General features: G+C 35.5%; 1 protein-coding gene across 4 annotated transcripts in view; it reads right to left on the bottom strand.

Moving 5' to 3' along the window:
- Positions 1-23,549, bottom strand: part of LOC121314944 (vacuolar protein sorting-associated protein 13B-like) — a 356,349-nt gene that overhangs the window by 182,683 nt on the left and 150,117 nt on the right. For all 4 annotated transcript variants that reach the window (XM_041248730.1, XM_041248729.1, XM_041248731.1 and 1 more), the window contains exons 21-22: positions 21,282-21,426; positions 6,651-6,778 (exon numbers count right to left, since the gene is read on the bottom strand). In XM_041248730.1, coding sequence (XP_041104664.1) covers positions 6,651-6,778; positions 21,282-21,426 — 273 coding nt within the window. The remainder of the gene's footprint in view (positions 1-6,650; positions 6,779-21,281; positions 21,427-23,549) is intronic.

Genomic DNA, 23,549 nt, shown 5'->3' on the forward strand with positions numbered 1-23,549 from the left:
TAACAAATCAGCCGTTAAATTTCTATGTACTGATTAACATCAAATGTTGCCAAAAAGCATGAGTCGTAATCATGAAGGAACGCTTTCCAACAAATCTTGGATAAAAAAAATAAAAATAAAATAATCAGTTCCTTTTAAGAAGCTGCATTAAATTAATTAACAGCGTTCACAAAGTTAACCCTTTTGTGTGGTCTATTGGGATGTATTTCAAAAAATATTATGTTACAGAATATAACACAAGATCAGAACTGCCACATTTTCAAAGATGCTTATCTTCGGCCTCATCACTTTTACAGTCATGTTTATGTTATTGTGGTGCTAAAAAGCTGACGAAGCTATTCAGAATGTCACAACCTTCTGATTACATTTGTTCTTTTCTTTGGCAGCTGTACATTAGAATGTTGGATTTCCTCCAAACAAGGTGAGCTGCCAACCAAATGTTAGACAGCAAAGCAGTATATATGCAATAAGGGCTAAACAAAGCAATTTAAATGCAATACATAACAGAGAAAATTCCATTCTGTGTTACTTACTTATAGGGCATACATGCTGTAAGGCAGCTATTGTTTGCACTATACCCACCCACAACGGCATACAGTAAAACACAACATGCATTCCAATATTCATTTAAAAATAAGAACAATCATTTATGTCTGAGCAATTGTTTTAAAAAGGCTGTGATTTATGTGGCTAAAATAAAAATTGTAATTGTAAATCTTGTGACAATTCAGAGATCTGACAATTGCAGGGAAAGAAAATGAAGTAATCTGCCTGTAAGAACTCCTCAAGCTGGGGGTCAGATCCTGTTCATGGAAACCATCTGGATGGGTCCCTCCGAGCCACACCAAACACAAATGATCTTTTAAAAAAATATCCTCTTCATTAATGCATCACAGCTGCACCAAGTGTTACTTCATTTTTCCATGGCAACATCCTTTCTGTTTCAAGGATCTGATTTCAGTTTTGGTAGCAACGTGTTACCCCGCCAATGCTGAACACATTCATGTGTTAAATAAAAGGAATTATTGCAAATTCCTGTAACAGAATCACCTCCTATTTAATTCTTATTATGTCAAGGCCCGCATATGCAAAGTATCGTGTTCGAACAGTGAGCTGATGAGGTGAAAGCTACTGTCTTTTGTTTTGGTGGCTCTGTCATTTATCTTAATGCCAGGGAAAACTAGCAGTGACAACAATAAAAATACATAAAATACAATGGTGGACAGCAACTTTCACATTTATTTTTAATCTTAGCAACAATTAGTACTCATGTTTTTTTACCTGGTAAACTGCACTTATCAACTGAAGTCCATATGTCTCTACAGTAACTGGCTTATGGGGTTTGAGAAAATTACACTTTAATGTTGAAATATGAAAAACTACTTTTTGTTACTTAAAAGTCATGGGAATTTGTGTAGAATAACATCATTATTGATGGTATGCCCATGTTACTTCTTGCATATTTGTATATTTTGGGCAGGAGAATTGGCAGGGATTTTTATTTTTATTTATTTATTATTTTTTTTAAGTGCAGCCCTGTAGCACGACATAAGCCAAAACAATAGCCATGTGTGATTATGCAACTGGCTAGAAATCTTACAAGACAGAAATATGTTGAAAGGTTAGGTCCTGAAAAAACATTAGCTGCATCTTAAACAGTAAGTTGACACATCACTCTAGCAAGGGAGCATGCATATTGGTATAATAACCAGTGGGAAGCAATGTTTAAGCTAAATATACACCTGATTCCAATCTCAATTTTAAATATAATGTAATGCTTTGGAGCAGTTCTTGTAATTTTATTTCTTAGCATGTTGCTGTACCTAAGCAAGTGTTAAAATTGAGTGCAGACGTTGAACATTGCTGTTAAATACAAACATATACTTATTTCAGCTTGCAAACTAGAAACTGGTTTGCTAAAAACACATTCTGCAAAGGTTTTCGTGCTGTTTTCACAACAAAAAGTTTGACATGCAGACTTTGAACTATCAGTACTACTACACTTAATACAAGCAAGTACACACAGGATTGATTAATAGTTTCACACGCATGGTGAGCTTAATACTCTTAAAGTACATGTTGACAATTACGTTTTTAATTAAGAAATTGCATTTTCTTTCTGTGTGCCTCAAATAAATTGGGTGTATGATTATTAAAACAAAATGTCTTTTGTGTCAGAAAACAACAAACAAACTAAAATATCTTGAAGACTGAACTAGAACAAATGCCTTTTTAATTAAAAATCAAGTTATTGCATTATATTTAAATACAATCGAATACATACAATAATATAAAAGATGCCCTTAGCAGCTAGATCTCATACAGTACCATTCTCCCAGACAGCTTAAACTTCCTGCTGTCCCCCTCTGTCTGCGTTAATTCAACATGTGTAAAAACCTGGCCAGCTAATTTCCAAACGGCAAAATAAGTCATACATCAAATTGTGTTTACCCCACATAAAACTAAATGGACTAACTTTGTTTGAAATCTCCAATCTTTTTATGCCAGCTGCTCTTTTGTTTTTAATCCACTGAAATGTCATCAGGATGGTTTCTCCCAGCTACTGAAATATTCTGCATCCCTGGTCTGGTGTAAAAATAGATTTTTAAGCAGGTTCCAGATTCATCCTACTCATGAAGTACACCTCAGACATTATAGCAGACAATGATGTTATATCAAGTACGGTTATTTTCATGAGTGGAATAATTCATGTAAATAAACAGCCATGTATATATAGTGCCTATAGAAAGTCTACACCCCCTAGATTTTTTTTCCCCACATTTTGTTGGGTCAGTGCCTCAGAGTTTCATGCATTTAAATTATGATTTTTTCCCACTTATTTACACACCATACTCCACACTGTTAATGCGAAAAAAGTTTTTATTGAGAAAAAAAAAAAAATATATATATATATATATATAAAAATTATAAAACTGAAATATCATAAACACTTTTGGCAGCAAATACAGCTGTGAGTCTGTAGGGATAGGTCTCTACCATTCTTCTTTACAGAAGTGTTCAAGCTCTGTCAAGTTCCTTGGGGAGCGTTGATGGACAGCAATCTTCAAGTCATGCCACAAATTTTTGATTGGATTTAGGTCAGGGCTCTGACTGGGCTGCTCAAGGACATTTACCTTTTTGTTCCTTAGCCATTCCAGCATAGCTTTGGCTGTGTGCTTTGGGTCGTTGTCATGCTGAAAGGTGAACTGGTCCCAGTTTCAGCTTTCTTGCAGAGGGCAGCAGGTTTTTCTAAAGGACTTCTCTATTTTGCTCCATTCATTTTCCTTTCTATCCTGACAAGTGCCCCAGTCCTTTCCCGATGAGAAACATCCCCATAACATGATGCTCCCATCACCATGCTTCACAGAAGGGATGTTGTTCTTTGGGTGATTCGCTGTATTGGATTTGCGCCAAACATAATGCTTTGCATTTAAGCCAAAAAGTTCCATTTCAGTTTCGTCAGACGACAAAACTTTTTGCCACATGGCTTTCTTGAGTAATGGTTTCCTTCTTGCCACCCTACCATACAGGCCAGATTTGTGGAGTGCTTGGGATATTGTTGTCACATGCACACTTTGACCAGTCTTGGCCATAAAAGCCTGTAGCTCTTGCAAAGTTGACAATGGCCTCTTGGTAGCCTCTCTGATCAGTCTCCTTCTTGCTCGGTCATCCAGTTTAGAGGGACGGCCTGTTCTAGGCAGGGTCTTGGTGGTGGCATACGCCTTCCACTTCTTAATAATCGTCTTGTCCGTGCTCCAAGGGATATTAAAGGCCTTTGATATTTGTTTTATACCCATCTCCTGATCTGTGCCTTTCAACAACTTTGTCCTGGAGTTCTTTTGAAAGCACCTTGGTGCTCATGGTTGAGACTTTGCTGAAATGCACTACCCAGCAGAGGGAACCTACAGGAACTGCTGAATTTATCCTGAAATCATGTGAATCACTACAATTTAACACAGGTGGAGGCCACTTAACTTGATGTGTGGTTTTGAAGGCGACTGGGTACACCTGAGCTAATTTAGGATTGCTATTACAAGGGGGGTGGACACTTATCCAACCAAGCTATTTCAGTTTTTATTTTTAATTAATCTTTTACAAATTTCTAGAATATTTTTTCACTTGGATGTTGTGGGGTAGGATTTGTACATAAATGAAAAAAATAAATATACAGTGGCTCTCACCCCCCTTGGACTTTTTTGCCACTGATCAACACAAAAAAGTCCATAATGTCAAAGTGAAAAATAAAATATACAAATTGGTCTAAATTAATTACAAATATAAAACAGAAAATAATTGATTGCATAAGTATTCACCCCCTTTGTTATGACACACATAAATAAGCTCTGGTGCAACCAATTGTCTTTAGAAGTCACATAATTAGTTGAATGGAATCCACCTGTGCAATTAAGGTGTTTCACATGATTTCAGGTTAAATACACCTGTCTCTGGGAGGTCCCACAGTTAGTTAGAACATTTCCTAACAAAAAATACATCATGAAGATGAAGGAACATTCAAAGCAAATCCGGAATAAAGTTCTTCAAAAGCACAAATTTCCATTTCCAAGGCACTGAATATCCCCCCAGCACAGTAAAGTCCATTATTAAGAAATGGAGAGAATATGGCACAACTGTGAATCTGTCTAGAACAGGCCGACCTCAAAAACAGTATCCAGGCGAGAAGGACACTAGTCAGGGAGGCCACCAAGAGGCCTATGGCAACTCTAAAGGAGTTACAGTCTTCCACGGCTGAGCTGGGAGACACTGCATATGGCAACAACAACCCAGGTGCTTCACAAAACTGGCCTTTATGGGACAGTGGCAAAAAGAACGCCATTGTTATAAAAAAAACTCACATCAAATCTCGGCTAGAGTGTGCCAGAAGGCATGTGGGAGACTCTGAGACCAAGTGGAAGAAGATTCTATAGTCTGATGAGACCAAAATAGAGCTTTTTGGCCTCAACGCTAAGCGCTATGTTTGGCGCAAGTCTAACGCTGCACATCATCCTGAGAACACCATCCCTACTGTGAAGCATAGCGGTGGCAGCATCATGCTATGGGGATGCTTCTCTGTGTCAGGGCCTGGAAAGCTTGTGACGATAGAGTGCAAAATGTATGCAGCAAAGTACAGAGAAATCCTGGAGGAAAACCTGCTGAAGTCTGCAAGAGACCTGGGACTTGGGAGAAGATTAATCTTCCAGCAGGACAATAAACCCAAGCATACAGCCAAAGCCACACTGGAGTAGCTTAAAAACAAAAAGGTCAAAGTCCTGGAGTGGCCCAGTCAAAGTCCGGACCTCAATCCAATATGTGGAAAGAGTTGAAAATTGCTGTTCACCAAAGGTCCCCATCCAACTTGACAGAGTTTGAGCAATTTTGCAAAGAAGAATGGGCAAAAATTGCAGTATCCAGATGCAAAGCTGGTAGAGACTTTTCCAAATAGACTCATGGCTGTAATTCCCAAAGGTGCCTAAAGGGGGTGAATACTTACGCAATCAATTATTTTCTGTTTTGTATTTGTAATTAATTTAGAACAATTTGTAGATTTTGTTTTTCGCTTTGACATTATGAACTTCTTTTGTGTTGATCAGTGGCAAAAACTCCTAATTTAAATCAATTTCGATTCCATGTTGTAGCACAATAAAATGTGGGAAAGTCCAAGGGGGTGAATACTTTTGAGAGCCACTGTATATATACTTTAATGCATTTTAATTCCAGGCTATAAGGCAACAAAAGGTGAAAACGGGGTGTAGACTTTCTATAGGCATCGTATTCTGTTATTCTTATAAGTCAGAACCTTTTCTAAAATGCAGCTGTCCAGGATCATTAGAGCATTGGGAAGGTCAGAGTAGATGTGTGCAGTTTAGCCTGTGCTCTTCAAACTAATCTTTGGATACTCATCAATGGACAGGAGCTGTGTGTTATTAGTGGAACCCATCCCAATCAGGAAGGATATGATACACTACAGCGAGCAATGAACTACAGTGACTCAAAAATTGATTCAACCACCCCTGCTTTGTTGTGGTGAGAGGGGGTGCGACATCTGTTACCCGATGAATGGTTGCTCTGGTAAATTTTTTGCATGTCCAACTGATTAAAATGTGGCTGGAGTCAACTTCACCTATGACCATACAGTAACTTACTATTAGTGAAGAACTACTGCATTCCTGAGATAGACTTATTTCAGCAGATTTTACATTACATTCTCAATATATGATATACTGAGTGTCTAAGATGGTGCCTTAGAACAGACATGGGAGGTTTTTATTTGGCACAATAGAAAAATATCATGTGTCAACATAAACACATTTAACACAAATTGGTGTTTGTCATTAATACAGCTACTATTAAGTCACATCTGTGAAAATTTGACCATGCTTTCCTTTAAATCAACCTATAGGAAATTTCTATTTTCAAGTGCACAAAAATCCATAGAATTCAGAGACTTGTGGTTATTTGTACAGTAGGGAGCACTGCAAATATATGAAAAAACCAACACCTAAAAGATCAGTATATAACATCAAAAGTTTAAGCTTTTATATATGTATTCCTTTAAAATGACTTCTCATAGTTCAAATATGTTTCAATCTTATTAGAAAAGATAATGTCACCATTCAAAAACACTGTTGTTCCAGTAAATTCATTATCTTTACCTGCAATGTGAGACGTTTTACAGCATTCCACACTAGTGCAATGAATTCTTTCATTCTCTCCTCTGGGCTGACACAGCTTTCCGATGCACTGTGCATGACTTTCACTGGTAATGACAATGGACGGGACTCTGCAATACACAAATAAACACTGATCACCTAATGTTTGTTGCCTTACGGCTTTACTATTTGTTCCAAATATATTCATATTTAAAATAATACACAATATTTATAAATTAAAATCTAAGTAAATAATAATAAAACAAAATCAATCCCAAAATTACCATAAAATAAAAAGGATAACTCATTTAGTCATGATTTTAGTTATTTTACATTGCGGTACACTTTTATAATGTGTTTTGTGGTCCTTGTAAAATGGCAAACTTTAATTAACCCCTGTCTTCTATTCGGTATAGAAATATGTTGAATAAAGTGGAAATGGCTCGGAATCAAGAAAAGTCAAGACATGATATTATAATTACACTGTAATTACACCAAATTCATATTTTCCTTTTACTCTGAAATTTAGTGTATTTTCTTATTGAATTTCCTGGGATATTTAACTTAAATGAAGGGACATTTTCAACATAACTTACCACAAAAATGAAGATATTTACTGTTTAATTATTAAGAACCACTGACAAATAAAAATACAGAGATGCAATGAGTTAGACAGCATCCTGACTCATGAGGCAGGAATTACAGATTCTGGGATGGAGATTCATTCTGGCTCTGCTGGCAAGTGTATTATATTTCAAGAACACACAACACGTTTTCTTATAGCAATCATTTTAGTTTAGTTAATGGCTTAGCCAGTTTGGACCATGCAAATAAAGCATAAAAGCTTAACATTTAGTCCTTAAAACATTCCTCCTTCCACCTGCACATTTGGAATCCATAATGTTGTTAGTATAGTAGTATTCTAGCACTTAAATCCCACTCAGTTAAGGATGGTGACTGAAGATGTCTTACCATTCATTCTGTACTGTTTTCTACTCAACCAGTGAAAATTCAGTGTAACTGGTTTCAGCAAAGGATCACCCTATGGGTGTTAAGTGGAAATTAACTCCACTACAAATGTTTGAATTTACGTGTCATCTTTTTTGTGCAAAGAATAAAGGAAGCGTCTTCTGTAACTTTAAAGGCTGCCTGCTATCTAGCCATCCCAGAGTCATCATGAAAGGGTGATGTCACCCATCTTAAAAAAAAAAAAAAAAAAAAAAAAAACAATCAGACCTCTGATCCAAAATATCATTCTAACAGCTGGATGTGTTGCCTTAGATACCAGTATATAATCGCGTATGTGCAAAATCACAGGGGTATTTAAAATGGGAAGGTTTACATAACTCTGTAATCAGGAACCACTGCTCCTGTAAGTAGGCGAGCTGCAGGTGTGCTGCTTTGCCTTCTGTTTATATTAAGGCTGGTTCATAAGGAGCTGGGGATTGCAGCTGGATATACAGCCTGTCAGAAATGATAGAGGTCATCATTAGGCATGCGTAATCTTCCCAGGCAGATGAAATGTACGGAGAAATGTGAAATATATCCAGATGGTAAATTTTTTATGTACAGCACATATAGACATTACTGTATTTTGTAGCTTTGGAAGTATCTTATGCGACCCTTGTGTCTAGACTGATGGTACTTCACAACGGAAAACAAACGCTTCCCCCTGTTGTGAGTTAGGTGTACCATTTCATTACATTCACTGATTGTTTCATAAATGTTGTCAGCGATGAAGAATTGTACTAATCCCAACAGAGGGCAAATTTTCCCTACTAATACAAACATCCAAAATACTCCTTTTGAGTTTTTAGAAACAGAGAGCAATCATTTCCCCTTCTCCACATGCTATCCACAAAAGGCATTATATTGGAAAAAACATGCTCTTGACCTTACTGTCAAAAACACTACGCATAAGAACCTAAATCACTGAAGGGATTTATTTTACAAAATGTTTTACTAGAACAGTGTCCAGTATTAAAGTAATGCATTCCAAAAATAATCCCATAACAACAAAAAATCATTGTAGGTCATTGAACTACAAAATGCAATTAATTAAATACATTGTTTTGGTTGATACTTCCAACTTAAAGTTAATATTTACTTATGTGGAAGTTAAATAAAACAGAATACCTTTGTTATGTTTAATATTCCCATTACTTTGAATACTTTATTTAGGCTTATATATGAATTTTTGAATGAAAATCATTTTGAGCATCTCTCCTCAGGAATTGTAATCAAATATCCCCACCAGAAATAGCTCTGCCATGTTTCTTACTCTGCCGTAATATTTTCCTGACCCCATGCAAAGCCACAGTGGTCACATACCAAATTGACCCCTTAGCGATCAGGTGGGTGCATTATAAAGGCAAGTCATTTAACCTTAACATTTATTGAAATGTATTGCTTGCCAAATCTCAAACATTAAACGCTAAAATACATCAGTATAATTGAGGCGGATTATGATTATTTTGGATTTCAGTTTTGGCAGGGATGGGGTTAATAATAGTTTGTCAATCAAGACCTAGCCACATGGTATAAAAAGGAAACTAAATATTTGCTTTGGAGAGAGGGTTTTGGAGAGAGTGAAGATGGATGCCCAGCCTGCTTAATAAGGAGTGTTCTGTATAAATTATTTTGTTGAAACCTTTTACTTGTTCCCGTTTTCTTTCTTTTTTTTTTGTTAATAAACATGCTCCTCCACACTTTTACAGCTTACTATTTGAGTCTCCTTCCTGGTGATACCAGCCTTGCCACAACGCTACCCTTTCACAACAATATGCAGGTTTACTATTTAAAAAAACTGTTATTTTAGACACGGGCGCTGCAAAAGGTTTTTACATGGCTGAAGGGATGTTTAGCTTATCTGTCTGTCAATAAACTCTATGGGACCTGAGTTTTGGACACGCCCACCTGAGGGGTCAATTTACAAGTGACCACTGTGGCTCTGCTTGGGGTCAAGAAAATATTACGTCAGAATAAGAAACATTGCATAGCCATGATGGGGATATTTTGGTTACATTATGTATTCATTCTCATGCTAAAATTACATATATAAGCCTAAATAAATGATTCAGGAAGATTAAACAAAACAAAGGTAAGCTCTGTTTTACAAAACTTCCACACCACCAAATATTTACTTTAAAGTAGAAAATATGGAATATAACAGGAATTACTTTAATAAGTTTCAGTGGTTGTGAGCTTTAAAACTTTTAAAACGTTTTTTTTTTTGGTTTCTTTCTTCCCTGGTATGTTCTTTATTATTTCAAGTTTACAATCATGTGAAGTGTTGTATATTGTTTTACAGCTGCAGAAAAGGCTACATCAGACTTTGAAAAACAAATGTACTATTAGTTTTGGACGAGGGCTCTGTTTATTTAAATATTTATTCAACATCATTTGTTAATATTTAAAACCTCCAGGGAAACCAGGATTGCATAAAATGTTATTATGGATGACAACAGTATTATTTTTTTCTCTCAGAACTGTGACTACAAACCTCCAATCTGTGGGTTTGAAACAGGGACCAGGCGGAAGCCTAAACTAAAAGCCTGGAACCAAAGTGTTGACCTATGGAAATGGAAGTGTGTGCCAACACCCCCACAACTATCTGTCCAAGAAACCAGAGGAAAAGATGCACACCACAGAGAATTCATACGCATCTGTCAAGATTCAGTGGAATTCTCAAAACCCTTATTCTTATTGCACCCCTGCAGGATTTATCTCAACAGTAAACCCAACTGAAATTATTTTTGACTGTACACAAAGCTGGAAAAAGGGAGAGCAAACAAAAAACAGTTTGCAGTGCTGTACCAGGCATGATTGATCACTTAAATATTATTATTATCTAACTCTTTAATGTCTTTGTATTGGCTGAACACAATTGAGAAACATACAGTAACGGTGTTTAAGTTTACATTCTGAGTTTTTTTTTTTTTTTTACAAAAATGTTTTATTACCCTTCTGATTGCTCATTTTTTATTATTTGTTAATGAAGTTACTTCTGTCACAATTATACTGCTCTATTTAAAACATGTATTAGAGGGGATATAGGGTTCATTGTTAAGCCATTAATACAATATATGTTAGAACTCCTTATCTGAAATATGACATTTTCAAAAGACCTCAAAGTACCGAATGACAGTTTCACAAACCAGGACACATTTTCAGTGAAAACAGTCCATTATTTTAAAAATGGCTATTGCTAATATTTCATTCTGAACTTCGCTGGAGGGAGATTAGGGTATGTTTATTAAAAATGCTATAATCTTTTCCCAGTGCCAATAGCTAATATTAGGCTCTGATGATGTCAGTGAGATTATTATTAAAATAGACTCCTGTTTTACTAGAAGCTCCAGAGCCTCAAGATATCAACATGACCAAGTGCAAGGTTTCACAAGAACAACAACAAAAAATCTGTCAGGTTTGACTATACAGGTGGCACAATCAGAAGCAAGAAGAGAGAAACCCTGCTGGAAGATTTGACAGTGTTTCCACTATCGCATGCAATAACTTCTTGGATAGGAAACACCAATTTGTTTTCAAGCCATATCTACAAAATGTTTAAAAACATTTGTTAAAACATGTCTATACAGTATAAAAATTGTCATCCATATCACAAAATTTTAGGTTCATTTTGATAATTTTGCAATTCACGAAAAAATTTCCAATGGTTTTAGAGATAACTGTTTAACCTTAGAGGATGTTTAACCCTCTTTAAAACAGACCTTGGTTGCATTTTGCACTTTTGGTGTATGATGAATCACGTATAAGAAATTCCAGATGTCATTTTGCACAGCCTGAGTATCCAACACTCGCAAGAGTACATTTCAAACAGAATTTTTTTTTTTCTTAAAATTAGCTTATGTAGTTTGTACTTTTTTTTTTTTTTTTTTTTTACTAGAAAAGTGTTATTTCTGATGGGTTTGTTTGTTTTCAGAGCAGCCTGGTTTTTATTTTCACATTAATCACTCTCTTGTCTCTCAGCTGCAGGAACAAGTATGTTTGTAACCATAAAAAACATTTTAGATGATATCTGGTTGGCTTACAGAGGTCTTAATCATGTTTATGAAAAACACAATTCATATGCTGAAAAAATTCAAAGAATTTGCTCCACAAAGGAAAAGCACCCAACTGGACAAATATATTGCCATCTACAGAGGCTAAGAGACATACACTTTGTTAATCATCGGTGCACAAATAACACCACAGTGGTTCAAAGCATCTACCCTTAAGTGATACATCATGAAAAATATGTTTCAATCATTTTTACACTTTACTTTACAACAAGGCTAATCCATAATTGAAAAAATGCTTGAACAGTACTAAAAGTCTTGTTACTACATGCTGTTAAATGCCTGGACAGCCACTACAAGTTTCAATGATTCCCTGCAGCAGCTACTCCAACAAAGTGACAAGTCACATGATGGACCACTTCGATAACAAGTTAAGAACAGCAACTACCAAGTCAAACTAGAGTTGAAGCTACAAGTTTCAAACAGGAGTTGTCCTTTGTGAGCATTTTTTTTTTATCCCAGTTTTTCTTCCCAAGTTAGCAGGTCTCCTCACCTCGGGAACTCTCCATGACTGCTGTGAAGAACGATAGAGTCGAGTGATCTTTCCACAGTACAGCCAATCACCTCTTTACTCCCAGGAGCTCAGCAGTGGATGCTGGATGTGAGAAGGCTACTGCCCCTGGAGGACAAAGGACAATCCTGCAGGTGTCTGCTCAATCCTTACTGGTTTTACCTCCCCAGCCTGCTGAGGCACCAGGGCCAAATCCACTTTCATGGGAACCCGTTTTCAGTGTGACAAACACAAATACACACATGCGGCAAGCAAAGAAAATTAGATATTTTTTTCTTTTGCAGACTTAATTTATTGGAAAAATAACTGTTCACAACCATATTCTATGTAAACATGGCTTGGTGTACACAGAGAAACCAAACAACATTGCATATTATGGTTTTCTTTTCCATTTTGTCTGCCTTTAGTACCCCATCCTATCCAATAATCATAAACCCAAGAGCAGGGTAGAACAATTAAGACAAAATAACATAAATAAAATAGAAAATATGCATTTAAAAAAAAAAAACATAGGTATATAGTTCACAGGGTTATCAGTATAGAGGGGAAGACAGATCAGGGTAAAGACAACTGCTCCAGCCCATTAATGTACAATAAGAAGGGCTGCCAGGCTTTGTAAAAAGAGACAGTGGATCCATATAGAGTATATTTTATTTTCTCCAGTTTTAGGACATGCATCAGATTCCTGAGCCAGTGAGTATGTCAGTGTGGGGCAGCTGATATCCAATTTAATAAATCGGGCGTCTAGCCAGCAAGGAAGCAAAGGCCAGGGTGTATCTCTGCAAATTGGGCACAGGGACATCATTAGGTGTTACCTCAAAGAGTGCAATCAGAGGGGTAGGCTCAATATGTCACTGCAAGATCTCAGAAAGTGTCTCAAAAATAGAGGTCCATAGAGGACCCAATCTGGGACAGGACCAAAACATATGTAAGAGGGATGCTGAAGTTTGTTTGCATCTGTCACAAGTTGGGTCTAAGTCAGAATAGATCTTGGATAATCTCAACTTGGAAAAGTGAATGCAGAGTACAACTTTGAACTGTATTTAACCCATGTTGGGTGCAGATGGGGGAGGAATGAACTCGCCAAAGAATGGAGTTCCAATAATTCAGAGATCATCAAGCCTAACTCTTGTTCCCAAGCAGTTTTCAGTGTAGACAGGGAGGGCCAAGAAAGAGATAAAATATGGTTATATATTTTGGATATCAAGCCCTTACACCCAGGATTAGAGTTAAAGACGGGCTCCAGAGGGATCGAGGGGCAGCACTGGGAATTGGGCAGTCCTGCAACGCATGAAGTCCCTAACCTGTAGGTAGTGAATTGACATTTGGGTAAATTATATTTACTTGAGAGCTGTTCAAAGGAGGCACAAGTGTTATTGATATACATGTCCTTAAGAGTGGTAAGACCAGCTCTGTGCCAGGTACGGAAGGCTAGGTCATTTACAGAGTGTGGAACTAGGATGTTAGCGCTAAAATGGGATGTAGACAGAGGGAGAATAGAGTAATACAAGGTCAGCAAGGAAGTGGATTTACAGGAAGTTGCTTCCATATGAAGACACTCAGGACCTCCTTGTTGCAGTGTAACCAGTAGGAAAGATTGTGGATATTAGATGACCAGCAGTAGATTTGGTAGTGGGTCTCTGAGGGTATGCTCTCTGTAGTTTTTTTTTTTATTCCAAACAAAGGAGGAAATCAGTTGATTTAGGGATGAAAATTGTGATTCACTGGAAAAGATAAAGAACTTTGGGTAGGATATTCATTTTTATTCAGTTTCTACAACCAATAAGAGAAAGAGGCAAAGCACACCATCGTGTCAAGTCTTGTTTTGAGCACTCATCTAATGGAGTGAAGTTAGACATTACAAAAAAAGATTAGCATACAACCGCATGACTCAGATTCCCGAGTATGTAAAGCTACTAGTAGCAACCTTGAACGGGAAGTTAGAAAGGGGATTTTTTAGGGCAAAGATTTACAAAGATTAAGTTTGTAGACAGAAAATTGGCCAAAATCGTCAAGGATCGAAAGAACTTGAGGTATGGAAGAGCTGGGGTTGGAAAGATAAAGAAGGTGGTCATCTGCAAATAAAGAGACCTTTGTTCACGGCCCTCCGGAACCACACTTCGGACCGCCTGATCATTGCGTAGAAAGATGGTGAGGGGTTCAATAGCAATGTCAAATAAAAGCACAGAAAGGGGGCATCCCTGCCTAGTGCCATGATGTAGGGGGAAGTAATTAGAACTGGATGCGTTTGTATGAACTGAAGCTGAAGGGGATGCATACAACAGTCTGACCCATGCAACAAAGTTGAGACCAAATCCAAACCTCTGAAGCATAGTAAACAGGTAATCCGATTCAACACGGTCAGACGCCTTCTCAGCATCAAGTGAGATAACCACCTCTGGAGTGGGTGAAGCTGATTGTGTATAAATTATACTGAAGAGGTGTCTAAGGTTAGATAGCAAGTGTCTTTGCTGTATAAAACCAGTTTGGTCAATGGATATAATAGAGGGACGTACAGCTTCGATAGGATCTTGGCGAAAGATCTAGGGTGAAATGCACCACAATCTAAGGGGTCCTTATTCTTTTTTAAAATTAGAGATATCAATACCTTACAAAGTGTTGAGGGAAGCTGTAGCTGTGTCTTAATATTAATAAAGGTGATCTGAAGCCTGGCAGGGTGCAGGAGACTGTATTTTACCCCTGCCTGTCGTAGCTGTGTCTTGATATTAATAAAGGTGATCTGAAGCCTGGCAGGATGCAGGAGACTGTATTTTACCCCTGCCTCCCGTAGCTGTGTCTTAATATTTCCACAGGCAGCACGACGTCTCGATAGTTCTATGCTGAAGTCGGGGAAAATATATACTCGCTTCCCCCGAAATGTAAGATGCCCTTTCTCTCTGGAAATACGCATTATCTGCTCCTTGACTTGGTAGTGATGCAGCCTGACGATCAAGGGCCACGGCCTTTCTCTGGCTTGAGGTCTGGGAGCTAGAGAGTGATGTGCTCTGTCAATAACGGGGAGAATTGAACTTTTCTTCTCCAACAACCTCCATAAAGAAATCTGACAAAAAAGGCTGTGGGTTTTTGAGCCTCAGCCCCTTCTGTAATTCCAATTACACTGAGGTTTTGTCTGACTTCTGCATTCTAAATCCTCAACTTTGTGTTTCAGTGCATTACTTTCAGTAGATTCATTTTTGCAATAAAATTCCAGTATCGTGACCCTGGAATCTATATAATTTACAGACGTTTTCACCTTCTGTAGCCGGTTGTTATATGTCTCAAGAGTAGCTTGCAAGTTTCAGTTCTGAATGGCCTGATTCTGGAGTTTCTTGTTTTTTGGACATGGGTACCGTTATGAAGTAAAATTTCCCTGAACAAAAAATAAATAATTGCAGTTTTACCGATTAAATAAATGGATGTGGAGGAGCTCCTAGAAAACGCGACTACTCTGCTGGCATGTTAAACTGCTCCCCCCAAAAATTTGACATTTTCACTGGTTCAGTTCAAAGAAAAAAACCAGCTCGGACCCTTGATTGCTAAAGTTAAGAGAGCAAGGAATAGCTGTGTAAGTTTCAATGACTAGCCCTTACAAAAAGCTTTCAGCAATACCAACAAAATATTTAAACAGAAAAATGTTTTTGGAAAGGAACATTTTGTACATGTCCCATATGTTTCACATATAAAAGCACACTGCAAATGCATATGTGCATTTATTCGTAAATCTTTGCAAAACATTACATCTAACTTTATTACTGCAGGATCAGCCACAGGAATGTTCAGGACAGCTCTCACCACAACATTGTACTATTTTTACTTACACAATGCCCTTCACTGTATAATTACATTTCAGTAAATATCTAAAATCTCTGACATAATATGTTTGCTTTCAAAACTTGATGGTGACTCAAAAGGTCTTGATTGTGATCTCTTAAGTCATATATTTCTTTTTGATGGAAAAAAAAAAAGAAATCCAACTTTGTGACTTCAGTTGCTTTTGGATCCTATCAATATTTTGTTATGAAATAAACTGAAAACACAAATTTAGATGATTTAATAAAACCTATCATGAGAGTATAGGACAACATGATGATGATGACTAAAGTAGACACTGAATACACTGTATAAAATTTCCATGTTTAGGAATTGTACGCATGTTACATAATGGGGAAAAATGTACCATTTGCTCAATCCAAGTCCAAAACTAAAATACTGAGGACTATCTAACATAAATATCCACACGTAATTTATTTAAAAGGTAATTAGAAATGAAAAACAAAATACATTTATGTAGATTATTAACAAATTAGGTGTTATCTAACCTAATAATGAAAGAAAACCACATTGGTCAATTGGCTCCATCACAATGTAGTATTTAAACTGTAATATATTAATATCAAAATAAAATAAAAATGAATCAACAAATAATGAGTTATTCGACATGCCACATAAAAGATCTACACAAGGACTGACTATGCGAATGACTACAAAGTTTGATTTAAAAAAGTTAAAGCATTGAATTTCTCATAACAAAAGATAATCTTGCTTGCTTTCTCTTTAGCTTGCCATGTTTGTAGATTTAACAATAAAGCACTGCCGAAGTGTTCTACCCGTGTTCTTATCATCACTGACATGTGTGGAAAAGCAATAAACAAACTTAGTATTAATTAAAACCAATTCTAATCATTACATGTAAAATGTCATCAGTTCTCTTGAATATAACTCTAGGGTTTGTTCTAAATAGTTCAACATAAGAAGATTTTCTGTACAATCCGCATACACCCCTTACTTACAACACAAAGGAAATAATGAAGAAAAATAATATTTGGTAAGAAAAAACACCAGGTCCTTGGAGAGTTAAAGCTTACACGTTTTGTTCATTATTATTGAACTTACAGCCATAAAGTAATTTCACACTGAACTAAAATGCCTAATTAATCACAAAGGAAATGGGATTTTATGACAGAGAAGGAAGTTTAGTTAAATGATGAAACCGAGTCGTCGTTCCCCCCTAAATAACTTAAGAAAGGAGTTGCCATTTCGCTGATTGTCTGAAAATGAGCAGCTTATTGTTTCAGATAATTAAAAGCACACGTTATAAGCGCTTCTCCCTCTTTACAACTTGATTAGACTAGGAAACAATATGTAATTTTACATCTGCTTTGCAATTCCAGTTATTTCCAATACAAGTTTCTTATTTTTTATTTTTTTGCTTTATTTGTTATTAGACCTACAGAGAGGTTGACATACCTAATGCAAAAGCAACTTCATGAGGAATCCACATGCTGCAGTGATCTAAACAGAAAACTGTAGAAAGCTGTAAATCAGAAAATCCTCCCGATATACTGGACTGTATGTGCTAAACATCCTCCTAGCTCAGTAAGCCTTTTTGTAATTGCTAGAAAAACTGAAGATTTTTGTGAACAGTTTAATCTGCAAAAATGTTCATCTTTTTCTACTACTAGCCTTCATGTTGGCAGTAGATTAACTTGGACCCTGTTTACATAGAGAATGCATTCTGAGCATACTGTTTTATCATTAGTATATTATTATTATTATTATTATTATTATTATTAATTTATTGAATACTAAGCAACAGTGACCTTTCTGCTATTATTTCTTGTAATAAAGTTTTTTTTTTTGGTTGGTGCAACAGTAATATGCATTAATAATACCCAAAGCAATAAATTAAAATATATCGGATTATCGCCTGATTGAAATGCTTAGTTTAGTACCTTATATGTTAATTTATACATAGCTTAAAATATATATAAATAATTAAAAGATAACAGCACTACCAATGTCCCCACTACACAGTAAATTAAATGACTCGCCGTTTAAATCATTTTTTTTCATTTATTTTGTTGCATACCATACAGTGCCATCCAGTGAACAACTGCTGTAACTGAACGTAAACCAACATTTTTTTTGGTATTTATGGTGTTGCATACCATACAGTGCCATCCAGTTGACAACATTGAACTGACAACAATCACTGTACAAGTGGAATATATATATATATATATATATATATATATATATATATATTATATATAAAACTCCTTTTCTCTGTTTCATTTTTTTATTTTTTTTGTTAAAAAAATAACTAATAACTTACAGAAAAGAATGCTTTACATTGCACAATGCAGCAATTTTTCAACAGATAATCTATTACACATTTCATAAATATGGTATTTTTTGATGTGGCCTTTGGATTGTGAAACATTTAAAAAATCAGACTTGACTGTCAGGGATTAGGGGTGGATCAGTTATATTTGGATCACAGTTTATTTTCGGTTGGCTGCAGATGGTCAACTGGCAAAACAAAAGCACTCTCCACTTAAAGTGAGGCTGACGTATAGCAGCTTGTTGGGCTCCAAGTGTATACAATAGCAACAAGTATAGTTGTGTATTAAAGACTATATAAATATAAGTAAGCCAACATGTCTTCATGTTAGAGAACTGATTAGGCAAGGATGGATACCAAGGAATACAACAAGACCTTTCACTGGAGCCCATTACAGCTTGGCTTTTAAAAGCTAAAGTAAATCACGAAGTTGCTAATGGTTCTCTTGTTCTTAGATTAGTGGTGCAGAAAGAAAATAAAGTGGAATTATTTCAAATGTTTATGCTTTAATTTAAACATTGGCACTTAAAATAACAGTGCATTTATTTAAATAAAATAAAAACAGACAAGAAGCACATTTAGGTTGTTGGAGACACAACAGCACAAGCACCATCCAAAATGTTCAGGATATAACGTGTAATTAACGTTTGTACAACACGCATGGCAGAGCAGCCTCAGTTTGCATTACTTGTATAGTGTGCGTCTCTTGTATGCTACGCTGTTAAAGTGCTACAATATCCCATATAGAATAACATTAAACAACAATGGGTTATCACAATATTTGAGTTAATAATTTGCATCTCAATTATTTATAGTTTTATATTATTGCTTCTGAAGATAAGCACCAGTGATACCAAGGTGTTTTCTTCCTCCTTTCACATACTTGTCCATGCCGAGATTATGAAGAATATTAAATGAGTTCCATGTAATGTAACTGGGCAAGAATTTTTTTTTTTAATTCAATCTTCCCCTCTACTGAGTGATGATCCAGTGATATGGCTTTACTTAAAGTGTGCAAAACTACTAAAGCCCGGGACAGGCAGGCGTGGCGCGGTTGCGGCTCGCGAGGCATTTTGCCGCCTGTATCGCTGTCATTGCTTTTATATGGTTTTGGACAGATTACAGCGGGATGATACCGCTAGTCCGCAGTGCCGCTGAGCGGTACCATTCAAATCAAATCCAGAGCTTTTTTTTTCTGCCTGCCATGCGGTACTGTCGGTGGATTAACCAATCACAGTTTGATCCCTCCCATATTTCATACAAGGAGAGGCAAGTCAGTATTTTATACATTGCCTCTAGTAAGCATCTTTCTTGGTTTTTTTTTTATTATTTCTGTAGTTTAATACTACTATTTTTACTAAATAACTGGCTGTAAAATGATATATTTTCTAACATCTTAGTAGTCGCTGTCAGCAACGTATTGTATGTTTCTTTGCTAAGATCAGATCACTCATTTCATACACCTGCATATAGATGACAGAAAAAAAAAACGTTGAAAAACAAACCATTGTTTTTATTTAGTAGATTACCAAAAGTTTTGCATAGTGCCCTATAGAATTAAGAATGTTACGCTGATATACTGAAATTACATATCGCTTTGTAGTTTTCCAAAAATTGAAGCATGTGACATTTTTAAATGTAACATGAAATACTGTACTGCTATTGTAGTTTCCGGAAGACTTTTTAGATACCATTTTGTAGTTTATTAGATGTTAAATAAAATATCGAAATGATGTTCCAAAAGTTTTTTTTTTTTTTTTTTTTATTATATCTGCATCCTAATATTAAACTATGTGATGCAAAACTTTTGGCCAAATATGTAAATTTATATTCGAGTACATAGTCTACGTTGTGGTACTGACAACTACCATTAGTGCATACCGCTCCTGTGTGTCTGGGTGCATACTTGTCTGGTCAGTCTCGGGCTTAACTAGGGAGAAAGTCATAACATAAATTACGATAATCTTGATTATTGTGCCAACAATTGTTGACAATGGCTAACAGGAACAGGTCATAATCGCCCAACTCTAATATTACGCTTGTCCTCACCTCCACTTTCTTGGGAAAACTGTCTGTGAATACAGGACTTATTGTTAGTATTTAAAAAAAGACTTGGTCCTGGTTTAAAAAAAAAATAAATAAAAAAAGTAGAGTTGAGAAATGCCATTATATAACACACAGAAATGTTACTTGAATGTGTAAATGAATATACATTATACTAAAAAATTATGGTAGCTCAGATTTTAATACAACCTTCGGTTATCAACTGCACTAATGAAACAAGGGACTTGGCCTAAGGGTGTTAACCCTACCTCTGTTGAAAGGAATGCGTTAAGCAACTTCACCACTCAAGTTTCATCCACTGTGAAACATGGGGCCATACTAAATTTAATGACTGTAAGCCAGGGCATTTATAGAAGTCTTTTTTGGGGTAACTGCAAATTAAAAATGCTACCAATTTTTTTTCAGTTATTGAGCTAGTGACTATGAAACTGCTGAGGAACACCTGCTCAGTTATAAAACAGTTATTGTTCCTGTACAGTAGTTAGAAAACTGGCAAATGGTTTCCATTGCAGGGTTGTAATGGTACCAAGCCTATAGTAATGTTCCCCTGTTTATGTCATGTCCAGAGGCAATCATTCAAAAATACCAAAAATAGTTATATGTTTTTTAAACCACTAAAATGTTTAAAATAAATACATTAATTAAATTAAATGCAATCATTCTGTTAGATATATATATATATATATATATATATATATATATATATATATATATATATATATATATACACACACACACACACACACACACACACACACATTTGTTTTAGGTTGACAGATACTATATGTCATAATGTTTTTACAGCTGAGTTTATTGAACTGTGATTTACAAGTTCAATTAAGGGAAAAGTTGCTTACCTGTTACTGTTTTGGTTTTGACAGGGCTGCTAGCATACTCAGAGGCCTGGTTTGACAGCTGTTTTGCCAAAGGCGCACTGCCAACCGACAACTCTTCCTCCTTCTTTTTGGTCACAGGCAAGGTTACAGGAATGGCTCCTGCAGTCTACAGCAACAGAACACAATAAATCAGTATATTAACTATTTTACTTACAATCCAATTAACTGAGCTCTTAAATGTAATAAAACACACACAACTTTAGGGTTGGTAGCTACAATGATATCATCATAATGGCATTGCAATCTCCATTTGCTATATTGGTCTGAAATGTCCAGTTTTGTTTCATTTTAAGATATCTGGTTTAAGAAATACATGTTTGCAAGTCATGTACTTGGCTAGTGTTGCACTTGGTTGGTCATTTATCAGGAGAGTACAATTGTCCCATCTCTTGAAAGCCTTCTTTCCAGTCATTAACCAACCAGCTGCTTCCCCAATTACCTGACATGCTCTGCTGAGGTGACACAACTTAGGAAATAAAATTGTAACTCATTGCTGGGTCGAAGGCATGGAAATGGAAAAGTTTCTTTGGTGTCGCACCAAACTACACATCTGAGACTTTTGTACTGAAAGATTTGCAGACTTATTTTCTTAGCTACAACCACTTTAAACTCATGGAACAGTGCAATTGCTTTAAATGTTTCTTTACTAATAGATCATTGGCTATTTATTTCTTAACAATAATACCTGACAGACCTCATTTCCAGAGTACCACATACTGTATTTTTTTTTGAGGTAGCTACTTGAGCGATTTATCAGATTTACCATTTTACAACATTTATGACATGACAATAAAACCGTTAGTGATACAAAACTAGTAACAAACAGCAAAGCGTGTTTTGAAGAAAACTGCGCTTTAGTGTAAAGAATTTCATAAATCCATATCTTTGGTAAAACAACAAATACAATTTAAAAAGTCATTTACTAAAAAATATACTGTAGACAAATCTAAAAGGCAGTAAACTGTAACAGCAGACAATTGTAAAGAACAAAATAATGGTTGTTCAAAAAAATTAATATACATTTTATTTTAATCACAAAGCACACCACTTGAAGACTGAAAACAAACACTGAATGCCAATAAAAGTTATGTGTTTTTTTAAATCTTGAATTTTAGTAAAATATTAAATAAAATGGAAACATAAAAGAAACAATAACTGATTTGTAAGAAAAGATATAAAGTTATAAATGGTAAATTATGGATGATCCAGTATTTCTGACACATTTACACTGCCCAGACCTAATATGAAAACTAAAATGATCTATCAGTGCAACAATAACAGAGTCTAGGACAAATCCTTGGCTCAAACAACATTATCTTATCTAAGCCATTGGATCCTTGAAAGTGGTATAAATATGGATACTGGATTAAGCAAATGTTATCCTTTACTTTGAAAATGAAACATATCTTAGATAAGAAGGCTTTAACTGTCATCCGCAAAACAAAGTAGTAAATTTAAGTATAATAACAAATGTGTTTCACGTATATGGTGTAATGGTATATCATTTAAGAATATAATAGCAATCATAAGCCTATAGAAATAGACTCAAGCAATACAGGGTAAAGGTTATGAAAGCAAAAATAAATTAATACACACATGCAGTTTGAAGTTTTAAAAAAACATACCACATGTGGCGCTTTTTTTTTTTTTTTTTTTTGGTCAAGCTGTATAGTTAATTTTAATTAAGATATTTTATTCTTCTGTTTATCTATAGAACCGGATTGAGATTCTGTTATGGTATGTGTAAAATAACAGAAATTTCAGCATATTATATTTTCATTTCCCTCCTGCCTTGCCCTGTAACCTTTTTTCACGGTTCACGGAGTATATGTTACTGTTGTATTACTTTTTAATATTATACATACATTATAGAATTAAAAAATAGAATAGAATGCATGAAACCAAAATACACAGAATTTTCTTGAACCACAAAAAATTATGATAATATTTATTTATAATGCTCAGTAGACAAAGCATGAGAACATTTGATTAAAAGCATTTTTATTTCTGTAAGTTATATTGTTTAAATATTTGTTAGAATTGGGTTAAAGCTGTAGGTGTGCCTTTTCATATCAAAGGAAAAAAAACAAAAAAAAACAAAAAAAAAAAAGCCAAAACTACATGTACAAAGTTTATGGATTGTTGTTCTATGTTTTTTTGTAGATTACAGCATGTCTGTTGCATGAAAGTAAAATGTAACAGTTCCATAAATCCCTTTTTTTTGTGTTC

This window comes from Polyodon spathula, chromosome 4, assembly GCF_017654505.1.
Source record: "Polyodon spathula isolate WHYD16114869_AA chromosome 4, ASM1765450v1, whole genome shotgun sequence".
In the NCBI taxonomy this organism is placed as follows: Eukaryota; Metazoa; Chordata; class Actinopteri; order Acipenseriformes; family Polyodontidae; genus Polyodon; species Polyodon spathula.